This window comes from Camelus ferus, chromosome 29 (genome assembly GCF_009834535.1).
Source record: "Camelus ferus isolate YT-003-E chromosome 29, BCGSAC_Cfer_1.0, whole genome shotgun sequence".
Lineage (NCBI taxonomy): Eukaryota > Metazoa > Chordata > Mammalia > Artiodactyla > Camelidae > Camelus > Camelus ferus.
The window spans coordinates 22224437-22249269 of record NC_045724.1 but is presented as its reverse complement, the minus strand read 5'-3'; the positions used below and the strand labels follow the sequence as shown (position 1 = coordinate 22249269).

At 45.5% G+C, this 24833-nt stretch overlaps 1 protein-coding gene across 1 annotated transcript in view; it reads left to right on the top strand.

The window, feature by feature from the left end:
- LOC116660461 (translation initiation factor IF-2-like) overlaps positions 1 to 24301 on the top strand; it is a 52884-nt gene extending 28583 nt beyond the window's left edge. Inside the window, exon 2 of the mRNA XM_032470004.1 lies at positions 23610 to 24301. Coding sequence (XP_032325895.1) covers positions 23610 to 23629 — 20 coding nt within the window. The 3' untranslated portion in view covers positions 23630 to 24301. The remainder of the gene's footprint in view (positions 1 to 23609) is intronic.
- Positions 24302 to 24833: the final 532 nt, after the last annotated feature.

Sequence of the window (24833 nt, the reverse complement as noted above, 5' to 3'; positions counted from 1 at the left end):
AGAAACTGACCCTTCCATGTGAATTTGTTGTTCAGTTGCAATTCTGCTGACAGTTGGAGAAATGTAAACACATCAGGTGTTTCCCAGGGAAATGCCTGAGGTATCTCCTGGTGGGATCCGGGCGGTCAGGCGTGTATTCTTCTAGGATAGAAGATCTGCTGTTGGCTTCAGCCTACGTGAGACAGCCTTCAGCACTGTGGGAGGCTGGCCACCCTCTGGGCCCTCCCCTGTCTTCTTCAGCTTCATTTATGGGTGGTCACATTGGTCCAGGGGTGCATTTGATTTGGATTGGCTGCCTGCTGCCAGACACCACTCAGGTTTGCAAGAAGAGCCAACTCTGCTTGCAGTGGGTTACTAACCACAACTGTCACCAACTTGAAAGGAAATAATACCCCGGGGAAGGCGGGGTCTTGGTTTGGTCTGTTTTGTTGTCTGTTATTTTTAATTCCAAGTTAATAGCACAGATCAAGCCCACAGTGAAATCACACATCTGCCTGGGGTTTGGGTAGCGATTCATAATATGTTTTTATTCATTATTGCTTTAATTATGGCTCAGACTTCTTTTGAATCGCTCCCAAGTAACAGGTGGTTTTCTGACCATGCTAAATGCTAAATGCTGTTGAGGATAAGGCAGTTAGGCATTGTTTGCCTGGCTGTGGTTACACCTAGACCCTAGGCAGCATCTGAACTAGCAGCCTGCAACAGGTTGGATTTCCTGGGGGACTTCACTTAACTCTTGGTTCTCCCAAGCCTGTTTTCAATGCACTGTGGTCGGGGGCTCCCCGTTACACCCAACGGCACCGCACATTTACTTTTTGTATCCTGGGAGGTAGTGGGAGGATTCAGGGTAGGTCAAAAAGTTAATATGTCAATGTTCTGAAGGCTGATGGGAGTAAGAACTTAGTGTGATATTAAAGGTGATTTGAATTTAGATTTTTTAGAATAAAAGCATTCTTTTATATATCTGCAATAGATGATAACAATTAAATAAGTCACACATGAATCATAGAAATTAGAGTGAGGGCAAAGACCTATTAGATCATCTAGCCAATTCCCCAGCTAACACAGAATTATTCCCCACAGTATTTTCGGGAGAGCTTTGTACAGTCTCTTTTGCAAGACTTGAGCAATTGGGGCCTTCAATTATTTCCTTGGGGAGACACTTTCCCTTATAAAAGGCCACAGTGTTTTTCTCCTTAGCCTGATAGTCAAGCTAAAAAAAAAAAGTCTATGTTCCCTGCAAAATCATCTGCACCATGAGACTGTGTGGAATTATGTCTGCAAGTCTTCCAGAAAACTGTGCATGCACTTGGCATTCTTCTGGGTACACTCATGTCTGGTTTTTATGCTTAAATTTGCATATTCTGTGGAAGGGGTGGTACAGAAATATCCATTGGAAGCCCGCCCACTCAGCCCCCACTGTTTCCAGTATCACCATCACAGACCAGGCAGAGGTAACATGGAACCCCTTCCTTAATTTGAAATGAGGGGGAAAAGATGTTTTTGAATAAATCTGCTCAGACTATCCGTGTTTCAGGGTAAAGACTACTCAGTCATCCAGGAAATAGCAACTGCTTAGAATTCCTCTCTCTTGGGAACAAACCGGTATTGTCTTTCCGGGGCTGTTTGTATTGGAGAGGGACCGATGTTGTGCCCACATGCCCCGGGGCTCCGGGGTGGACACCTCCTGCTCCAGATTCTCTGTAATCCTGGGCTGGGAGCCGCTGATCCAGTACCCCTGGGGCGGCACACACAAAGCTGCCCGCAGAGCTGCCCTGGTCCATGTCCCAGGGTCCTTAAAGGGCAGCTTGCAGTCTGAGGTAAGATTTTGTGTTTGGAGAGTTAGGAACACTAGGAGGGAGAAACTGCATAGATTTCCAGAACTCAGGAATGCTGCGATGGGGACACCTTCTCCTGTCCCTACCCCTTACCCTTTGTTAGAGTCTGGTCTGGTCAGTGAGCCAAGAAATGGGGAACAAAGGCTCAAGCCTCCCCCGCCTTGGGGGATACAGACAGGTAAGGAGGAGGCAGGTGTGGGATGAATCTCAGAGCCCTGAGGTGAAGGTAAGAAAGAGGCAGGCAGGGGAGGCCACGGACACCGGAGAGGGCAAGCCTGCACCAAGCAAGCCTGGGTGTAGGAAAGAGTTCCTGGCGAAGCGGAAGTTGAAGGACAGACACGGGGAGGTGGGGGGAGATGCCAGCAAGGCCAGAAAGAGTGGAGGCCACAGCAGAGAGGCATGTGAAGCAGCAGCCGGGGTGTGAGGGTGGTGGGGCTGGCGGGGGGCGGGAGGGCGTGCCCGCTGCTGCGCCAGCTTCAGCAGTGCCTACAGGGGGCTTGTGGTCCTCATTCTGCAGATGAGGACACTGTGGTTCAGAGAAGCCGGGTGTCTCCTCCAAGGTCACATAGCCCAGGGGCAGAGCTGGGATTTTGACCCACTGATCATACTGTCTTGGGAAGACAAGGCAGTTGGAGTACAAGTTCAGGATGGGAGTCTTTGCGACCTCCGGGAGGGAGCAGGTGGCCACGGGAGCTGCAGTGCCCCCGGAAGCGCCAAAGGTGACCAGAACCCTTTGGTGTCTGCCTGGAAGGGACAGAGGTAGGAAGAGAAGAAAGAAGTGCCTGCAGTTTATCAACTCCTGTAATTCTGCAGAATGACTCACATGGAAGCAAAACAAGGGCCTTCCACAGACTGGCCACTCTGACCAGGGCTGAGTCAGCTGAGCTGGCAGCCGTGGCCAAAGTGAACACGTAGCTTTGTGGTCATGGCTTTCTAAGAGGCACGTGATATATGGGGAAGCTGCCAGGAGCCGTCCCTAATCAGAGCTGGGGGAGGAGGAGGCAGACAGAGGTGGTGGCAGGAGGTGGTGGCAGGAGCTGGAGAGGTGGGCGTGGGTAGATGCGTGTCATTAAGTGCGGTGGTCCTTCTGCTAGAATGACCCTCCCAGGCTCTTCTCAGGCCTCATCCCTTCCTCAGCCGGGCCTGGCAGGGTTTTGGTCTGATTGTCGAGGTTGTGAGAAGTGCGTGTTCTCCTCTCCCAGAGACTGGCCAGCCCATGAATGTCACAGGTTCCATCCTCTCCTGGTCCCAGGTGCTGTGTCACTGGGTCTGCTCCTTGCTATGTGCTTGTCATAACTCAGAAGGTACCAGGCGGTGCTTTGGGTTGTCCTTCAGTCTGGATGTGATCTTCCATCAGGAAGAGCCAGTTGTGGCCATCTCTCAACCGTGCTCTACTATTCAGACTTACTAGGAATAAAGTTGCTATGTTGAACAACCGTGTCTACTTTGAATTGGTTCTGAACTCAAAGATGTCCCAGAGTGGTGATTATCATTGCTAAGATGCTAACGCTACAGATGGAATACTAGCATTTGAGACAGAGGTCAAGTGAGGACTAAGGTTGGATTTGGGGGGAATTGCTTCCCAAGAATAAGACAGACATGTTAGATTATAAGCTGAAAAGCAGGACAAGCTCAGTTGTTTAACAGTAAGATTTTTGGTTAAATAAATTATGGTATATTGATATAATAAAACATGATGACATTAGAAATGATGAAAAGTGTATCTAGAATGTCTAAAATATTCACACTCTATTAGAGGCCAAAGCAGATTATAAAACAGTATAAACTGCATTTTTGGTTAAAACATGCACACATTAGAAAAACATCTGGAAAAATATAACCTAAAATATAAAAATATGTCATCTCTGGGAGAAGGATTATGTGTAATATTTTTTGGATTTGTTATGTTAATTTTTTTCCTAAAATTTATCTGGATTTCTTGAGTAACTAAAGAAAATGGAAAACTGTTGGCATCTTGTTATCCAAAAGAGAAGCTATGGCAGAAGGAAACAGCCCCGGACCCAGGGCAAGAAGGGTCTGGTTTTGAACTCCAGCTTTGCTCCCACGAGCAAGGTGGCCTTGGCACTTGAAGTCTTCGTTTCCTAGTCGGACCGTTGTGGGCTCACAGCACATAGGCTGTGAGAATCTGTGCACAGACTGTCATCAGGCTGTCATCAGGTGGGTCCCCAAAGGTCCACAGGCGCTGATGTGTGAACAGGGCTTGGTCCTCACAGCTTTGCAGGCTAAAAATCTTGATTTTTGTTGTCACCCAAGAGTGGATCAGGGATTGACTTCCACTAACCAACTTCATAAGTGACTCATGTACACATTAAGCTTCATTTTTCTTTGACTTGATAGAGGTAGAGTCAGCTGGCAAGAGGCAGGAGTCTTGAGTTCTCTGATGCAGTCTTTCCGTGTGGACCACTACCTGGGAAGCCAGACTATAACAGAAACCCTGCTGGGTGAGCATAGGGTCCTTCATGTGTTCAACAAACAATTTCTAATCACCCAAGATGCTGTAGGCTTTGGGCTAGAGGCTGCAGAGGAAGTAGTGACCAAATTGACATTTTCTCAGTGGGTATAACATTAGAATATTAATAACTGCGTAGGTTAGTGATTGAGAGCTTTGGAATCAGATGGTCCAAGGCTCCAACTTCCCCCTAACTCACTGGATAGCCTTGGGAAAGCCACTTAACCTCTCTGAACCTCATTTTTTCCACCACTAGAGTGGAAATAATACCCACCTCCCTCATAGTCTTGTTTTGAGTGTTACATTAAATAACGTGTGTAAGGTGTGAAGCACAACGTGTGGCATGGAGCCTTGCTCGACACATGGTGCTACGACTACTGTTGAGATGCAATTTTAACAGGGTTCATCCGTTTTGCAACAGGTCTGACTAGGTCTTGCTAACTCCTGGCTTTTGTCAAGCTAACCTCACAAGTTAGTACTTGCCTGGGAACATCTGGCTTTCATTTTCTTGACTTTTTTCCTTTTGAAACACCCACTGACCTTTCTGATTATTACATTAAAAATATGTTAATAGTACCAATTAGGCCAGGGGTTGGCAAACACTGTCTGTAAAGAGTCTGATACCAAATATTTTGGGCAGAAAGAAAGACGAGCTGAAGCTGCAGGAAAAGGTGGAGTACATGTATCAAATGGGGGTCTAGGGGATCCTTGTTGATACACAGGTGTTATTTCCTCTGAAATAACAGCCCAGCCTCTTCCCTTGTACCTTACTCTGCCCCTACCCTGTTATCTCTGCTGCAATGACTCCACTCTGCCATGATGAGGCAAAAAAAGGCATAGACTAGGTGTAAATGAATGAGCAAGGCTGTGTTCCAAGAAAATTGTATGGATACTGAAATGTGAGTTTCATGTAGTTTTTGTCAAAAATATTTTTCTCTCTTTCTTTTTTCCCCCCTCAATCATTAAAAAAATGTAAAAAACAATCAGTAGATTTGGCCTCTAGATTGTAGTTTGCTGATGCCTCATTTAGGCAACAGTCTGGTCGCCTCTAATTAAAAACATAGTAGAGCTTTGACTCATCCATTATGTATTGATTGTATAGTGCAATTATTAGGTACAAACTTATTTCCAAATTTGTAAGGCTTATCTCACCATGGCTGCACCCTTCTCCGTGTAATGGCCACACATATCTTGTGGTTATGTATACCTTATATGTGAGGGGTCGATGACGTGCTGTGGGAAAAGATCAGTGCACAGTGCCTGGTCGCAGGAGTGCTTGGTAAATGTCCTTTCTTGATTTCTTTTGTCCCTGAAGGTTGTGCTTGGAACCTGCCATCAACTGCCACTGATGCAGTTAGTAGAAATGGGGCTGCTTCCCTAACTTTCTGTTAGAAAGGCTCTTCATCCTATCTTGAGAAGTAAATTTAGCTCCCCAAAGCACTTGAGAGAAATGTGTCCTTTACTGAAGATATTGTGGGAATTCAGGGAGAAGAATTCACAGTGCATGCCACACCACAGAAACACAATAAAACATCTATTAGACATTTCTTCTGACTCCCACAAAGTGTTGATGTTTTTGGCAGCTTTCTCGTCTTGCTTTCTTCTCTTGCCTCAAAATCCTCTCTACTTTCCTGAGCAATTAAGCTTGGCATTTCTTGTTCTATTTCAAAGCATTCTTTTAGAATCATTTTGTCTTCTAGATGTTCATCCTTTAGATATTCCTTTGATAAGAGTCTGTTAATGGTAAAGTTTTTCATTAGCCAAAATGTTTTCATTTTCTTATCATTTTTGAAAGATAATATTTCTGAGAACACAATTCTAGATTGATAGTTATTTTCTTTCAGCCTCTGAAGATGTGGTTCCACTGTCTTTTGGCTTCATTGTTTCTGTTGGAAGTCAGCCGTCAGACCACAGTCGTTCTGTGGTTGGTGATCTGTCTTTCCTTTCTTGTTGCTTTCAAGACATTCTTTTTGGCTTTAGTGTTTTGCAGTTTCACAGGAGGTGCCTAGTGTGTGAGATTATCTTAGAAAAGTTTACCCTGCCTGGGATATACTTCCTATGCTAGCAGATCTATGTCTTGCATTAGTTCTGGCATTTTCTCAGCTATTTGCTCTTCAAATAGGGTTTCTCTCTACATTCTTTCTATTCCTTCTTGTGTAACTCTGCTTGGATGTATGTTAGAACTTTTCATTCATTCCTCCATTTCTCTTTATGTTTTCTATGTTCTTATTTTTTTGTGCTGCATTCTGAGTGTTTTCTTCAGATCTGTCTTTAGATCACTAATTCTCCCTTCATCCATGTTTATTTTTCTGTTTCACATATCCATTAGTACACACACACACACACACACACACACACACACGCACACACCCATACACATATATGTATGAACATATCTTATGTGTGTATGTGTGTATATATATAATATGTTGTTGTTGTTTTTAATTATATATAGTTTTATTTTTATTTCCATAGTTATATTTGGTTCTTTATCAGATTTGTTTGGTCACTTTTGATAGTTCCTTTTTCAAAGCTTGTTAATTTTTTAATCTTTTATTTCTTTTAATGCTTTGTACACACTTGTTTTAAGTTGTATATCTGATAATTCTAATATCTGAATTTCTTGGGGGATTAAATCATGCTTGTTTCTGTTGACTTTCACTTATGATGATGGTAATCTTGTGGTTTGGTACATTTTTTTCTCTTTTTAAAAACATATTTAACTGAACTTAAACTGTGGGAATCCTCATGTGACTGGGTAAAGAAGTCTTTGCTCTGGAGAAGGTTTGCATTTCCCTCCACCAGGCACAGAGATGTTACCAAACTGGGACCATTTTATTTTCTTTGTTTGGAGTTTTGAAGATTACATGGGTAGTGAAAATTTGAGCCTGAGCTTCCTGTGACAGCAGGCATATAATTACAAATTCCTGGGAAGACCATCATTATTCTTTTTAAATTTTTATTATTGTTACTATTATTAATAATATTTTCCACCTGGAGCTGTAGTGAAAAAAGAGAGATTTCCCTGTGGGTTGTTTTGCCAGTAGGTGTGTTTCTCTAGCCCACCCTTTTCCTGGAGAGTAAGCCCCTTTGAGTTTGAGGTTCCTCTCTCACTTTGTATCAGTCCAAAGAGCCCATTTCCATAACCATTAAGGGTTTTCTTAAAGGATCAGGGTAAATATTTTAAGCTTGCAGGCCATATGGTCTCTGATGCAAATACTCAGCTCTGCTGTTGTAGCACAAAAGCAGCCATAAACGATATGTGGATGAATGGGCATGGCAATGTGCCAATAAAACTTTATTTACAAAAACAGGTGGTAGGCCTGTGTGCTGCGGTTTGCTAATAATCCCTACTGCAGAATCCTGGCATTGGCATTGGTTTCCTGAGCAGCCCCAGCTCCTGAGTTTTCTTATGGCTTATTTTGTTTTGTTTTATTTTACTTTATGTTTCTGAGAATTTCTCTTATTCAGCAATTCATATAATACTTCAATCTATCCAGCATCTCAGTATTTTGAAATGAAAGAGTTTTCAAAGTATCTAGTCTTCTGTATTTCTAACAGCAAAACTTAATCATTTATCTCTCCCTCTTAGCTTACGTCCTGTTTCAGCTAAGCAAACCCTGATAAGTTAACTAAAGGACAACCACCTGTTTTTCCTTAAGCATGTCCCCAAGCCCTTCAGCATCTTGTCGCACCGAGTTATAGCTCCTCTTCCATCTGAGAGCTTATAGGCTCAGGTTAGCGGGATTGCAGAGGCAATATCCTAAGATGCTGACCTCTCTTCTGTTATGACAAAGGATGGGGTTGAAGAAACGGGGGTTCTGTGTGAGTGTGGCGTCCTGAAAGCTCTCTCAGCCTGTCTACTGGGCCTCTCCTACACATGTTTCACTGCTCCAGGGCTTGGGGTTTACAGATAGAAAAGGCAGAAAAAACTCCTGCTCTCTGGGACCTGGCATTTTAATGGGGAGGAACAGAAGATAAATAAGTGAATAAAACCAGAAACTACCAGGAAATGAGAGTACTATGTTGAAAATAAAAGAAGTTTTCATAGCGGATGACTGAGAGGTTGTTTTTGTTTGTTTATTTTTGCGATTGGATGGTAGGGGAGGGAGGCTCAGTGAGGAGGCAATGTTTAAAACCTGGCTTGAATAAGATAAAGGACCAAGTTCTGTAAAGGTCTGAGGCAGGAGAGAGGAGCATTAAACAGAGAGCAAGAGCCAGTGCAGAGGCTGTAAAATGAGAGTGTTTTTGGTATTTCCATGGGTCAGAGAAAACACTAGTGAGGCTGAGCTAGAGTAACACAACATTAAAGCAAAAAAGTATCAAGAAGAAGAATGGTAATCTGAGAAACAGTGAAACAAGCCCAGGAGCACAGTGAAAAGGAGCCCTGGGCTGACAGCTGTGCAGCCATCTCAGAAAACAAGTGGTCCAAACGAGCACAGGACGGCAGAGGGCCCGTAAAGACGGCCTTCAGTAAGAAAGGGGGTTGCATCACGCACATTACGCGATTAAGAACCTGGGAGAATTTCATGATAAGTGCATATGTCTTCTCTTAGTCAGAAAAAAAGGCCATAGAAATTGTGAGAAAAATAAACATTTTATAAGAGATTTATAGTTCAAACATGAAGTAAGTTGAAATGTGGCATGATTTCGATCAGCTGATGTAATTTAAGAGAAGAGGACACATTTGATCTTTTTACAATTGAACTATAGGCAATGTGCGGTATTATGTTAGTTTCAGGTGTACCACATGATGATTTGACGTTTACATATGTTATAAAATGATCACCATGGTGAGCCTGGTAACCACCTGTCCCCATACCAGGTTATTACAGTATTACTGACCATACTCCTTATGCTGTCTATTACATCTCATGACTGACTTGTTATAAAACTAGGGGCGTGTGCCTCTTAACCCTCTTCACCTATCTTGCCCACCCCCACCCTCTCCCCTCTGATGACCACCAGTTTGTTCTCTGTATCTATGAGTTTTGGTTTGTTTTGCTTGTTTTGTTTTTTTGCACATACAAGTGAGATCGGGCTGTATTTGTCTTTCTCTGTCTGACTTACTTCACTTCCCATAATGCCTCAAGGTCCATCCATGCTGTTGCAAATGGCAAAATTTCCTTCCTTTTTATGGCTAATATTTGGTTAGAATTCTATCACGTTTTCTTTATCTGTTCATCTATCAGTGGACACTCAGGTTGCTTCCGTACCTTGGCCACGTCTTGGCTATTGTAAATAATGCCACAGTGAACATCGGGATGCGGATATCTTTTCAAATTAATGTGTTTGTTTTCTCAGTTCCTAGATCAGATGGCAGTTCTGTTTTTAGCTTTTCGAGGCACCTCCATCTTGTCCTCCACAGTGGCTGCACCAATTTACATTCCCACCAACAGTGCATGAAGCTTCCCTTTTCTCCCTGTCTGCCTTCGATCTTGATGTGGGGCCCACTCTCCTCTGGGCAGGACAAGCTCAGTGATGGGCTTGAACTTCTTCCTAAGGGAAAAAGTCTGCTACACAGACTTTTCTCTGAGCACAGTCACATCACTCAGCGCTGCAGCGGATGAGATTCATACAGTAACAATGTTATTATTGGTGTTGTTTTGAAATTTAGAGTCAACCTTGATTGATGAAGCAAGAAGGACCCAAACATGGTTAGGGACAGAAAGTAACTGCTGCCAGCCTTGACGCCAAACAAGACTGGGGCACGACACGATCTGTACACCCATTTCCCCGTCTTCCATAGTGTGTCAGAGGGCTGAGGCTTTGAGGGGGAATTTAAAATTTAAACGCTTTAAAACTTTAAAAACTCCCTGACTGTCTTCCTTTTGTAACCTTATCTGAGAAAGAGTTCTCCTTCATTTCTTTTATTCTGCAGTACTTATGGAATGTTGCCAGTATTCCAGATGTCACGTACTGGGGGACAAGTGGAGAGAGAACAAGACGAAAAACATGCCCCTGCCCTCATGTAGCTTCTGTTTCAGTGCAGGAGAATGTGCCTTTCTACAAGTACCCAAAGGTAAAGAAATGGGGTGTCAGTGACGTCTCGGCCACGCTCGCCGGCTCCCCAGGCTCAGTTGCCGTGTGTGTCGTCAGGGCGCCTCACTCTGTCTTCAGGCCAGATCTCCGTCCTGAGCCTGAGATCTGCGTGTCTACGTGCCTGGTAAGCATCTCGAAACCTGATCTTCCTTCACATCCTGCAGCTCTGTCAGAAGATACCTTCCTCCCTCTTCCTCTGTCCTTCCCTCCACCCGCCCACACACCACCCCATGGCCAGCGGATTACCAAGCTTTGCTGGTTCTGCCGCCTGGGGAGAAGTCCCCTCCCGACCATGGTCCTGTGCCTGCGGCTCCCTCTCAGTCCTGGCCGTTATTTGTCACTCAGATTATCCCAACATGCCCTTCATGCTCTCCAGTCCGGTTTCCCCACCACGGCCAGAGCAACATTTCAAACACATGAATCTGATTACCTCATTAATCTGCCTAAAGTCTTTCAATGACTTCCCAGTGTCCCTTAGGAAAAAGTTCAAATTCTTTCGTATGGCTTCAAAGTCTCTCCCTCCCTCTCTCTCTCTCTTTCTCTCTCTCACTCTCTCTCACTATGTGCGTACACACACACACACACACACACACACACACACAAGGGCATGCAGGTTTGCTGCTCTTTCCAGAATGTTCTCTCCATCACCTAGGTCTCCTCTACCAGGGTTTTCCCACCCTTCCTGTGCACTCACACTTGGCTATGAGCCTCTCCTTATTTTAGGGTCCCAGTGACTGTGTCTGGGGCAGCGTGATTATACAGTGGAAGTCCTGGGGTCCCACCCCTTGGTTCAAATCCTGATTCTACCACTTCCTTGGGCAAGTTACTTAACGTCTCTTATAGCTGTGTGAGCATCTGTAAAATGGGGATCACGGTGAAGGTCCCTCACAGGTGGTTGCAAGATGTGTGACCCGCCCCGCCGTGTGTCTTCTCTACCGTTGTGCCTTTTACTGTGACTCACACTTCTGGTCTCAGCTCGGTGAGGCTCTCAGGGAGGTCTTCCTGGAGATGCCCTCCGTTTTCGTGGCTCCCCTGTCTCCAGTCCCGGCACACAGCCCCCTTTATTGTCCTCACTGGCGGGTGCTGCTAGCACGATGGTGGTGGTTGACTGCCTTGCGGGGGCTCCCTGGGCGTGGAGACCAAGCTCTTGGTCTCATAACATTCTCAGTGTTCGGTAAAGTGCTCTGCACATGGTCAGGCTCCATAAAAAAGGAATAAATACGGAAAGCATGGGAAAGATGCAGGATTTAGTTAATCTGCCTTGACCTTGGAAACAACTGTCTGACCTTGAGAGTTGTGGACCCTGGACCACTTGAGCAGCAAAGTTCCACGTTTGGAAATACATTCTGTCCTCTGTAGTTTAGAGCAGCTTTAAAAATGTATTTCTTTATTGGCTTTAAAAAAAATGCTTGTTTTCCAGCCACGTTTCTAACTTAGAGACAATTATGAGATGTCCAAATGCTGGAGGTGTAGAGGTGGGCTTGCAGAGAACGCGCCCCTCAGCCCTGGGCACCTTTCTGCCTTTGGAGGGGGGTCCATTTTTAAGAGGCTGTGTTATTCATTCAGTCACCCACCACAAGCCCCGTGCACATCTGTCATGGGAGCCACTGGTGCTTCTCCCTCGAGGGTGTTCCTCTGCCCTGAAGCTAGTGGACCAGTGTGTTTGTGTGTGTGTTGGGTGGCAGAGGAGGGGGGGGGGTGTGTGTGTGATAGGAGCCCAGGCAGTGATTTGGCTCCTTTAAGAGTGCAGACAAGCTCCAGGAGTCCTGTGGCTCCCACCCCTCAGCAGGGCAGCCAGCAGCAGAGCCCAGCTGTCGCAGGCCCCGAGGGGACCTCGCTGTGTTTACATGGATGGTCATGTGGCAACCTCTCCCAGCTCACAGGCGGGCTGCACAGTTACCTCATCTGCGGTCCAATGACCTCATCCACGTGAAATGCGGCAAGTGCGAGACAGGAGCAGAACGGCCCAGCCTCTCACCCGGAGCTCGGGGGAAGCTGTCCTGGACGATGGCTCAGGAAATCAGCTGGAGGGCTGTCCACTCAGTAATTGCTCCCAGCCAGGAGCCGATTCAGAAGTCAAGTGGATGTGTCTCCTGAAGGGGGGGAGGTGGGAGGCTGGGAGGTGGCTGTGCAGAAATGTCTGTGCCCACCCTGGGAGCTGCTCATCTCAGGGGATTTGCGTCCCCCACAGGAAGGACCACTGACCTCAGGCCAGGCAGAGCCACCATCACCCCTCTGCACTGCCCCTCCCACCAGCCACTGAAGCACTTTGAAGATGTTGATGCACAAACAGGATAAGAAATACACCACAAATGCAGAGAAAGGCACGTGCTCTCTTGACTTGGGGGTAGAAGCATCACTAGATATTGTGGGTTTTTTTTTCCTATTGTTTATCACTTTCCTTGAATTATATTTGCTCTCCCCCTCCAAAAAATATTGCATGTGATGACTAGGAATATAAAATAAATTACCTTGGCCATAGGCGGCTGGGTTTATTAGCTCCTTTCAAGCTCTTCACAATGTAAAGGACAGGCTGACCTAGAGTGATCTGCTTCCAGGCAGCTCCCTCTCCTCCTGGTAACAGGAGCCCTGCTATTTGTGCATTTAACAGCTTAACCCTTTGAGTCACCCAGAGCACTCTCTGTGTCCTTTCTGGGATTTCTTTTGGGAGAAAGCGATAGTACGCTTAAATTTTAACGCAGCAGATTTCTGTTATCCGTATCATGTAGATATTAAAAAAAATTTAAAACAAAGATGAAAAACAAGCCTTGTAAATAAAAAGGGAAGAGACAACACAAAAGTCAAATAGCTTCAGAGGTCAAGAATTTCTTTGGGGAAGGTCTGTACGATGAAGGTCTTGTCAAGGGCGGGTGGCTTACGCCTTCTAAAGAGTAAGTGTCAATAAACGTGCAGAGTCATCCCCCTGATTACATGGAGATCAATTAGCGATCTTGGAGCCCTTGCTCTTTTCCTTTAAATGCCCGACAAAACCAGTTACTAAAGGTGGGATCTAAGTCTTGCAGGGAGGGAAGCAAACGCTTGGCTGTAATGATCAAAAGAGCAGAGGTGTCGTTTCGATGGGGTGTTTGCTATTTACTCCCATGATGGACTTGACAATAGTCTTCCTTATTAGCAAGCCGGGATCAGCACTGGAGAGTGTGCAAATAATCTCCCCCAAATCTGGATTCCAGGACACTCCTCCTGCACACAGACAAACGCCCCCGTGAGCAAATTGCAACCCCTTTCCCCCCACCTCCCCCAGCCTGTCCAGAGTCACCGAGGCTGCTGGCAAATGGGTTTTCAGAGCAAGGTAAGCACCATGGAGGCTGTATATTTAAACAATTACGGGGCCTGTGTGTGTGTGTCTGCCTCCTGCTGCACAGTCCCGAGCAAGATGGTGTGATGTGTGCACTTTACATATCAATGGCTGGGGAGGCTGTTTCCAGATGGCTGTACCTATATCAAAGCCACCTTTTTATGCAGAAGGAAGACTGGGTGACCTCCCTCCAAGTAAATGTGTTTTGTAAGCCCTGGGAATGAATGCTTAAAAAATGGTCGCGGGCTATATTTCATGTCCAGTCCAACGTGCTGTGTGTGCACAGCTGTTCCAGGCTGGCATGTGGTAGCATATTAAAAGGAAGATTACCATTTCCCATTTTCCCCCCTTCTGAAGGCTTGATGTGCATATATGAAACTTGTGGAGAAAAAGAGGCATAATGAGATGAGGAAGCAGGGTCTCCAGGCACTAGGCGGCGCACATCTGGAGTATGTAGCATTCTAGAGATAGTTACTTATTCCCAGGAGCCGCCACCGGGGTGGGAATGGTGGCCCGGTATCCATGGCAGCTTCCCTATCGCACCGTGCCAGGTGTGCGTGTGTGCGATTTCTTGGAAAGGCTGTCCTCGGAGGGAGCAGGGAGGGGAGAGGATGGGAGAGGAGAAGAGAGGAGGGAGAAAACAGAAGGGAGGTAATTAGAAACCGCCTCGCCCAGCGGAGCCAGCGCAGGCGGCTGAAATCAGGAGTGGGCGCTGGAAGGGCGCGGATGGAGTCAGATGGTGCTCACAGCGCCTTACCCGCGCCTGCCAGCTCCTCCGGTTGTTTCTATGGGGACGAGACCAGGGAGGAGATGCCCTGGGGCCAGAAGAACCGCCCAGATGACAACACCAAGCGGGACGGGCCCCAGAAGGTCCTAGCCTACCATGCAGCGTGATACTGGTTTTTAACTGACAGCCTGAGTTCTTGATGGTTTTTTCCCCCTAGTTAAGAAATCAGGAGTGTTTCAAACCTGGTTGGCTGTTATTTAGGAAGAGGCTTCATAGGGTCGCATTTTCACTGGACAATTGATCTTTATGTTCCCATTTAACGAGGAGAGAATGTAGGGTAGTTCGGAGCTGCATGGACCTGCCTTACCCTAAGAGCGGGGTCGGGAAGTTTTCCCAGGAAGAGAGTTCGTTATAGTTTCATAGCTTCGTGGAATTCATGGATTGTTTCTTTCTTTTTTTTTTTTTTTCTGAGCTGCAGGACTGTGAGGTTCCAGATGCCCCGTGTAAGACAATGCCCCCCAGGGGAGAGTCAGGGCGGGGAGGTGTGAGGTCCAGCTCGAGGCCACCCTAAACCAGGGCTGTAAACAGCAGCTGCGTCTATTGTGCGTGCCAAGTGCTGCCTGTTCCTCGAGGTCTCCTCACTCCTTGTTTCCTTCTCTTAAGCCAGATGCGACCATCAGGAGTTTGGCAGCTCCTGGGCGGATCCCAGATGGTGGGAACTGGGGAAGGACGTGGAGGGGCATGCAGCGGGCGGGGGCCCAGGCGGCCTGCCCTGTCCCAGGGCTTGGTCTTCCTCCGTCTCCGCATCTGATCTGCTGTCCCGCCACCCGGCTCTCTAGATGTGGCAGCTGAGGCCAAGTGGGGAAGCGACGCCTCACGTGTCTGACCTTCGAGCTCCAGTGCGGGCACGTGGAGGGCGCAGGGCATAGCTCAGGAGGGCAGATGATGGCCCAGGTGTACTCAGAGGGACCGTGATCAGGTCGCCCCCCGGTGGAGGGCAGGAAGTGGGTAATCAGGGGAACTGTGTGCTGCTGGGACCCTGCGGACCCTGGGTCATGACAGATGAGGGTGTGGGCAGGAAAAGACAGAGACACTTCGCTCAGCCACAGCTGGCAAAGGGGCTCATTAACTCCCCCGCTGACAGGGAAGAGACGTACCCTGGAAGCCATATTCCTTCTAGTTAATTGTGTGTGTGTGTTTACCCTTTAAGACCCTGTGGGTTCAGATGTTAATTCATTTCCTCTTGTTTCTTCTTCCCTCCTTCTTTTCCCAAGCTAGAGAACCTTTTGAGATAGGAATCAAAAGCATTGTCTGGAATAAGTTGAACCCCAAGGAGCACAGCTGAGTCAGCAGCACAGAATGGAGGTCAGGAAAGCAGCTCATCCCTGTCCCTGCATTAAAGGTTGTGGCCTGGGGGAAAGGACCCACGAGAGCAGCCTCTGTCTTTCTGTCCTCCTCTTTTCATGGAGCTGATGAGAGTCACTGTGAGACTTATCTTTGGAGGTGCTCCGCTGTCCCACTGTGTCTGACAGCTCTTTCTGAATTACACAGCAGTGAATTCTTCTACAGCTGGTGGAAGTGAGGTGGGCAGAGCCATTCTGGAGAGCAATTCAAAAATCGTATATTATGCCTTTTATGAACTCTTTCACACGTCCGAATGGAAACACGCATGTGTAAGGATGCCCCTGACGGCATCACTTTGGGTCCCAGGGAGTTGGAGACAACATAGGTGTCCATCATTTGGGGAAGAGGTAGATGAGACGTGGTAGAAGCTTCTGGGGGAACACCATGCAGCAATGCGGCAATGGCTAGATGTAATTCCCTAGAAGGAGTGTTGAGTGAAAAAGTAAGACGTAGAACAAGATCTCTAGCGTGATATTATTTTAATAAAGTTAGAAAAAGCACACACACACTAACAACACTCTATCTTTAAGATACGAACGTTTCCAAGGCCACATTCCTGACACTTTAGACAGGTGTCTGTTGGGTGGGGAGAGAGGAAGGAGACAGGTCATGGGGTCAAGGATACAGGGAAAAAATTCAAATAAAATTAAAGAAGGGAAAGATTGCATACTGCCCAATTATAATGTGCCATGGATTGAAGAAACAGTAACTCAGCTCTGGATCTGCATTCCTACGTATAAAAATTCTCTCGCATCCATCTGTTTACCTCTAAAATACCGTAGTTCCTGTGATAGGAGCCACTGTAGAAGTGGGTGAATGCATATATAACACCACCGGCAACAATCAATCATCAAACACTCTTTAAACCGGTACTACGGGTTGAATCTTGTGCTGGGTATGGTGGGGCCTGCGGGAGACCTGGGGATTTTGTCCTTGTTCTTAGCCTGCAGCTTGGAAATCATATGTGAAATTACAGCGTGCAATTCATAACAGTTTGTAATTAAGGCCCAAACTGCGTAAGACATAGCACATGAGTTGTGGGAGATTGAAAAATAACATAAAAAGATTGTTAGTGAGACCAGTAGAAGTTGGGAGAAATTAATACGGAAAGAAGCTTGGTACTGGGCCATGAAGGATGGGGGGCTTGGCTTGGAGGAGAGGAGGCAGACTAGGGGCCGCCCGGGGAGCAGCCGGGCCTGGCGGAGAGGCAGGTGTGAGATGTGGAGGATGTGGGATGCAGTGCACGCTGGCCCTGTGGCCTGGAAGGCTTCAATCCCTGAGAACAAGGTTTCCGCACCCACCCTCCCATCCCCATCCTCTGGGAGCCCCAGGAAACCACTCTGTGTACTGTCTGCAGAGCCTGCTCTGGGTGCAGGCTCCTTAGAATGAGATTTGGTATTCGGCCAGGAGGCAGCCTCTCCCACCTCGGCGCTCCCTTTCTCTTAGTTTCCCTCTTGGGGATGCCTGCCCTGCTTTTCTCCTTCCATGAGACAATGAGAAAGGGTCACATTTTCAAGTGACAGTCCTACCTCAGCCATGTTACACAGGCCATTCTCATGCCACTCACCTTCCCACGATCATTTTGCAAGATTTTTTTTTGTGTGTATATACATTTTTATTGAAGTATAGTTTGCAAGATATTTTTAAAAATCAAAATTGTACATGCATGAGTTTAAAGGGTCAGCCAGTACTGTGAGGTTTGTTAGAAAAAAACAAAAACCAACCCCCCAAACCGGGAGTCTCGAGCCCCTTCCCCTCCACTTCTCCTTACTCGGGGCGTTCATGTGGAGCTATGTTGATAGAATCCTTTTGTGTTTATTTCTGTGTTTCTATTTAATAGGATTACATTGCTGCTTTTTAATTTTTCAGTTTCAGGCATTTAGGATTTAGCTTTCTTTCCTCTTCCTCCCTTGATACAACAAACATTTCCCATCCCCATCTTCCCTGTGGAGTTCGTATTATAATTTTGATTAAATGAATATTCAGAGTATGTTATTCAAAGCTGAGCCACGTACTAACTACAATTATTTTTCCTTTTCTGTATAACTTTTGGATTTCTCTGGATCTTAGCTGTCCAGTGCCTCTAGCCACATGGAGCTTTGGCGTTCTTGAAATGTGGCTACTGTGCCCAAGGAATTCATTTTTAGTATTATTTCTTTTATATCCAAATTAATTCTTTTACATCTAAATTAAAAGCTGATGGTTTTCGGAAAACATTTAAGTATGTATGGAACACCTTTGGTAGGTGAATTACCTTTTCAACTGCAAGTTTAATGAAAACTAAATACAGCTGAAATCAAGTATTTCTGAGAAATTTCAGTGTGTAAACTGAAATGAGCTATGGATGCAAAATACACACTGGATCTCAAAGGCTTCATATGAAAAAGAATATAAAAATCTCAATAATTCTTATTGATTTTATGTTGAAATAATGTTTTGGATGTATTAGCTTACATAAAATATACTATTGAAGTGAAATTAATTTCAGCTCTTTCTTTTAATGTGATTCCCCCCAAATTTAAAATCACATATGGGGTTCCCACTGTGTTTCTTCTCTAGGACACTGCTCTGGGTTATAATTGTTTTGTTTGTTTATTTATTTGGTTTTCCATACATTTGTCAACCTCTGATCCTAGGCCAGTGTTCTAGGTCTCTCCTGAGATGAGCATTCACATAAGACACCTTCTCTCCATCTTCTGGGGGATTCTGTCTGTGGACCGGCTACTGCCATTCGGAGTCGGAGATCCCTCTTCTCGACTGGCCCTGGAGTTCCCTTTATCGGTCTGCTGTGTTGGAGCCTATGTCCTGGATCTCATATCTTCTTCCTTCTTGGCTCATTCCTTTGTTTTATGAAACATACTCTCTCATAATTTCCTAAGAAACAGTGTGTAGGAGGTTAATTTTTCATATGTCTGAAAGTAACTTCCTTCTACACCTGCCCTTGACTCATAGTTTGTCTGGGCAGATAATACGGGGATCATTTTGCAGAACCTGGAAGGCACCGCACCATTGTCTTTCAGCTCCGTGGGTTGCTGTTGAGAAATCCTAAGTCATTCAATTGCTTATCATTTGTATGTGATAGTTCTCTCAATCTCTCTTTCAGTCCTTTTCTCTTTCTCTTCTTGCAGAATCTTCTTTTTCCCACGGCTGCTGTGAAATTTCATGATAACGAGACTGGTGTGGCCTTCAGTTCTGGGAGGTGCCCTTGAACTCCTTTACTGGTGATTTCCTCCTCTCTGTTTTCTGTTCTTTTTCTCTGGAACCCTTTATTATTTGGATAAACAGATGGTTATTTGCCTGTACAAGTCCTCTAATTTCCGTTATCTTTTTTCTTTTATTTTCCATCTCTGTCTTTTGCTCTCCTTTCCAAAATGTTTCCTCAACTTATCTTCCAGCCCTTCTGCTGAGTTATTCATTTATACTATCGTTGATTTAATTCCCCAAAGCTCTTTTTTGTTCTTTGACTACTTTTCCTTTTTTTATCTTTTCGTATATTTATTCATCATTTGGATTTCCTTGTTTATGAGCTGCCTGTTTATGTATTTCCCATTTTTATACTGTTTACCTTCGTAACGATTTTTTTAACATTTTTTTATTGAGTTATAGTCATTCTACAGTGTTGTGTTAAATTCCAATGTAGAGCACAATTTTTCAGTTATACATGAACATACATACATTCATTGTCACATTCTCTTTCTCTGTGAGCCACCACAAGATCCTGTATATATTTCCCTGTGCTACACAGTACAATCTTGTTTTTCTATTCTACATTTTGAAGTCCCAGTCTGTCCCTTCCCACCCCTTGTCCCCCTGGAAACCACAAGTTTGTATTCTGTCTATGAGTCTGTTTCTGTTTTGTATTTATGTTTTTGTTTTTTTTTTTAGATTCCGCATATGAGTGATCTCATATGGTATTTTTCTTTCTCTTTCTGGCTTACTTCACTTAGAATGACATTCTCCAGGAGCATCCATGTTGCTGCAAATGGCGTTATGTTGTTGGTTTTTATGGCTGAATAGTATTCCATTGTATAAATATACCACATCTTTATCCAGTCATCTGTTGATGGACATTTAGGCTGTTTCCATGTCTTGGCTATTGTAAATAGTGCTGCTATGAACATTGGGGTGCAGGTGTCATCCTGAAGTAGGGTTCCTTCTGGATATAAGCCCAGGAGTGGGATTCCTGGGTCATATGGTAAGTCTATTCCTAGTCTTTTGAGGAATCTCCATATTGTTTTCCATAGTGGCTGCACCAAACTGCATTCCCACCAGCAGTGTAGGAGGGTTCCCCTTTCTCCACAGCCTCTCCAGCATTTGTCATTTGTGGATTTTTGAATGATGGCCATCCTGACTGGTGTGAGGTGATACCTCATTGTAGTTTTGATTTGCATTTCTCTGATAATTAGTGATATTGAGCATTTTTTCATGTGCCTTTTGATCATTTGTATGTCTTCCTTAGAGAATTGCTTGTTTAGGTCTTTTGCCCATCTTTGGATTGAGTTGTTTGGTTGTTTCTTATTAAGTTGTATGAGCTGCTTATATATTCTGGAGATCAAGCCTTTGTCAGTTTCATTTGCAAAAATTTTCTCCCATTCTGTAGGTTGTCTTTTTGTTTTACTTATGGTTTCCTTTGCTGTGCAGAAGCTTGTACGTTTCATTAGGTCCCATTTGTTTATTCTTGCTTTTATTTCTTCTAGGAGAATATTTTTGAGATGTATGTCAGATAATGTTTTGCCTATATTTTCCTGTAGGAGGTTTATTGTATCTTGTCTTATGTTTAAGTCTTTGATCCATTTTGAGTTTATTTTTGTGTATGGTATAAGGGAGTGTTCTAGCTTCATTGTTTTACATACTGCTGTCCAGTTTTCCCAATACCATTTGCTGAAGAGACTGTCTTTATTCCATTGTATATTCTTGCCTCCTTTGTCGAAGATTAGTTGATCAAAATGGTGAGAGTTTTTATAATAAATGGGTGTTGAATTTTATCAAAAGCTTTTTCTGCATCTATTGAGATGATCATGTGGTTTTTGTCCTTTCTCTTGTTGATGTGATGTATTACGTTGATTGATTTGTGTATGTTGAACCATCCTTGTGTCCCTGGGATGAACCCCACTTGATCATGATGTATAATCTTTTTTATGTGCTGTTGGATTCTATTTGCTAGTATTTTGGTAAGGATTTTTGCATCTATGTTCATTAGTGATATTGGTCTGTAATTCTCTTTTTTGGTGGTGTCTTTTACTTTTCCTTTTAATAGCATTCTGTTCTTGTTTTGTGGGTGCGATATCTTTTCCTCTATCTCTGCTCCAAGGACAATAACGATCGTTCTGCTTTTTCCTTTTCTTTTCCTCATGTAGTCTCTGTTTCTGCTAAATCCCCTTTCATCTGTGTGTTTGGGGACAGGTCTCTTTCATATTAGAGGCTTCCTCAGATGTCTGGGAATCCTGGATTGTTGGTGCCTGTTTACGGTGGGGGACTGAAAACTCATTGGAAGCTGTGTGCCTGTGGGTGGGGTCCTGCCGAGAGGGACTTCTCTGTAGGGTGGCTGTGGGGAACGCCTGCTTTCGCCCTTCCTCTAGAGCTGGTCAGATTTCTCAGAGGAGACTCTGCTCACCTCCTGCCTGGAGGGTAAGGTCCTGGCTGTCAGCATTCTGGGAGCTGGACTGGGGAAGTGGGCTTGGGATTTGAACGTTCAGCAAATGTGGAGTCACCAAACCCACCTGCTTCTGTAAGGCACCGCAGACTGCTGTCGGCTGCCTTTGCCTGTTAGCTATTTCTGTTTAACCAACTACCTCAAAACTTTGTGGCTTAGAATAACCATTGCAGTCTGTTCATCATTTTTGGGGTTGGGAGTTTGTTGGCTTGGCTGGATGGTGTATCTCTGATCACACGGCCTCAGTTGGTTCAGCTTGGATGGAGGATCTCCTTCTGTGGTGGCTTCTACTCCCATGGCATGGCCTGTCTCCCCTCCCTTCCCACCCGCCTACCCCCAACCCCCCGTGGTATCTCACTCTCCAGGGCCTTTCTGTGTGGCTTGGGCTTCTCACAGTGTAGGCGTCTCAGGGTGGCCACACTTTTACCTGGCTGCTGACTTCCAATAGTCAGGAAGCAGAAGCTGCCAGGCGAGTTGAGGGCTGTGCTCAGAGCCGGCACAGTGTCACTTCCAGCACATTCTATCGGTCAGAGTAGTCTTAGTCTCTCTGCTACCGTGATCCATGACGATTCAAGGATGTGAAGAAATAGACTCCTCTTGATGACAGAGGAAGGTCACATTGCGAAAGAGCACGTGAGCTGGGAGATTTCCCATCTTTGGAAAATTTACTCAGCCCCCCACCCAGCCCAGGTTAAAGCTGATTAAAAAAGGAAATTCTAGGAGCATGATTTTCACTGACAGGAAGACTTATCAATTGTTTCCTCTTTATAGCTATTTTCCATTATGTCCTTTCAGGGTTGTCCAAAATCTAAATTAAAGATTGTGTTAAACTTATCCCCTGTTTTTGGGATAAATTTATTTCATAGATAAATACTTGCTCCAAGTCTTCAAAAATGTCTTCTTTCTGTTTGTGTCCTAAATATTTTCATATGTTCTGTGATTTTTATTTAATTTTTTTCGATTTGCTTTTCCCTTTGGAAGGTGATCTACATTTATTCATTTTGGAGATTTGAGATAGTTTCATCAGAAATTGTACTGGTTCCTTTTCTCTTAGTCCCAGAGGGGGAATTTTAGGTTTTTATTTATTTGGTGGTTTTAATTCCTTTGCTTAGGGGTCTATTTAGCTGGGAAAAGTTGATAGCAAACTACTGGGAAGGCATTTTTGCCTCAGGAATTCACTACTTTTTTCAAATAGCTCCTCTGAGCCTCTTGTGGGGGAGGTGCTGATAGGGGCTGTCCCCGGGTCCCTCCTGGGTGGCCAGCAGTTCTGTGTTAGACACAGATGTGGTTGCCAAACTGCTCTCATTTGCTTCTGACCAACTGTCCCACCGTCCCCTCTGCTTCCAGGTAAACTTTGAGAATTTCCCAAGTCTTTGGGGGAAATTTCACCTGCTTGCTACCCACACGGTCTGTCTTTGTCAGCAATGAATAGCGCTTATCCGCATTTGGCCTGCCACTTCCACCTGCACTCAGTCATGCCGGCGTCTCCGAAGTTTCTAGCTCCTTGATACCATTCCTCTTTATTTTACATGTATGTCCCAGACTTTCTCCCTGCTTGACATCACTGTGATCTTTCAGTAGGATTTGGGAAGGGAGGGGGTATCAAACACGTCAGTTCAAACTGCCACCTGCAAGTCTTACTGGTTAGTAACTAAACAAACATAGGCAAGGCAGTAAGAGGGACTCAGAATGGTATAGCACAAAGTCAAGCCCTGCTGAAACACCCTGCATTTTCCCAGTACCTTGTAATGTTTTTTATTTATGGGTTCCCACAACCTAGCCTGTGTGTGAGGAGTCGGTAACATTCTCAACTCTTTGACGGTTTGGAGCACTTGGCCGTGAGGCAGTGCGCTGAGCCAGTTTTACGACGCCGAGTGAAGACATGACGTTGAAGAAGGCTCACAGCAGAGGAGGGAGAGCGCTGGGCTAGGAGACCCAGCAGTAGGTGCTAGCCAGCTGGGTGCTTTGCTGCCCACCAGCCATGTGACGCTGGACAGCTCTCAGCTTTCTTATCCGTAAAGGGAGGATGTTGAACTAGATCATCTCGAAGGTCTCTCCAGCCTGATGACGGGCACCGAGTTTTGTGCACAGTCGCCCTTGACCGCGCGTGCCCTCTGAATGAGCGTGGGTAACGGAGACCTCTCTCTGCTCATTTCCAGGGCAGATGTGTCCTCTCTGAGGCAATGAAAAGGACGAAAGCGTCATGAGGCCAGAAGGGATGTTGCAAAGTGAGTTAGTGCAAGAACCAGGAGGACATCTGCAGCCACAGGATGCTGTCTGTCTACGCAGAGTCTGGGAGCGACCCTCAGAGGCGGCACGCCCAGTGTCCCTTTGGGACTGTAAGTTGTGTGAGACAGACATTCAGTTCAAGTAAGTGAATATCTATTAAGGGTCCTCTGTGTGCCAGGCCACATGCTCAAAGCTTCAGACAGGAAATTAAGAGCGAGTCCTGCCTTTCAGGAGCCCATGTAGTACGTCAGGCCCAGCTGAGGAAACTGGCACTTAGAGAGGTCAGGTTTTGTGAATGAAATCACGTGACCAGAGGCAGCGCTGGAGCGGGACCGGGTCTGATTTCTCACCAGAGAAGGCTGTCTGGCAGCTGCTGGATCAGCCAGACATCGTTTTCATGAGGATCGGAAGAGGAGGCTGGAGAACACCTTTTGGATGTAAACTCGGGGTTGGCACACCTGGCTGCAAGGATTCTGTCCTCACCAGTAGCCTGAACTTCTCAAGTCACAGTTAACACTTACTTCCTCTTATTCTGTTTAATTGAAAAACACACAGTCCCTGCCCTTTTTCACTTCTGGTCAGTGGCATAAGTTCCTCATTCAGCACTTTGCACAGCACAGAAATACAGCCCCCCGGGGGCAGGAGGAGCGGTGGGGGAGGAACGCACAGAACTGCCAACCTGAGCCCGGTGAGATCTCAGGGCCAGGGACCACACGTGTTCCAGCAGCAAAGCTGGCAAAGCGTGTACTTTCTTCATCTGGAGGTGAAGCAACAGCCCTGTTTCCTCTCCTGGGCCGTAGTGAAAGCTTAATTTTTTAAAGGTCCTGCTTTCTCTTTAACCGTCACATTAACTCTTACCTCATTGTTTCAGTGGGCTTTGCATGGACATCTGTTTTAGCTTGGTACCAGGCTTGTCATGTCTTGAAAATCATTTTGTGTCCCTTTCTCAAGGCCAGAATTGTATGGTCAGTGAAGAATTGAGCATAGAAACTACGGTGGGCTGAATGGCGGCCCCCAAAATATCGGGGCCTCATCCCTGGGACCTGAAAGTGTTACTTTATTGCGACTAGGCAGATGTGATTAGGCTAAGCATCTTGAGATGGGGAGATTATCCAGGACTATCCAGCTAGGCCCTAAACACCATCAAAAGTGTC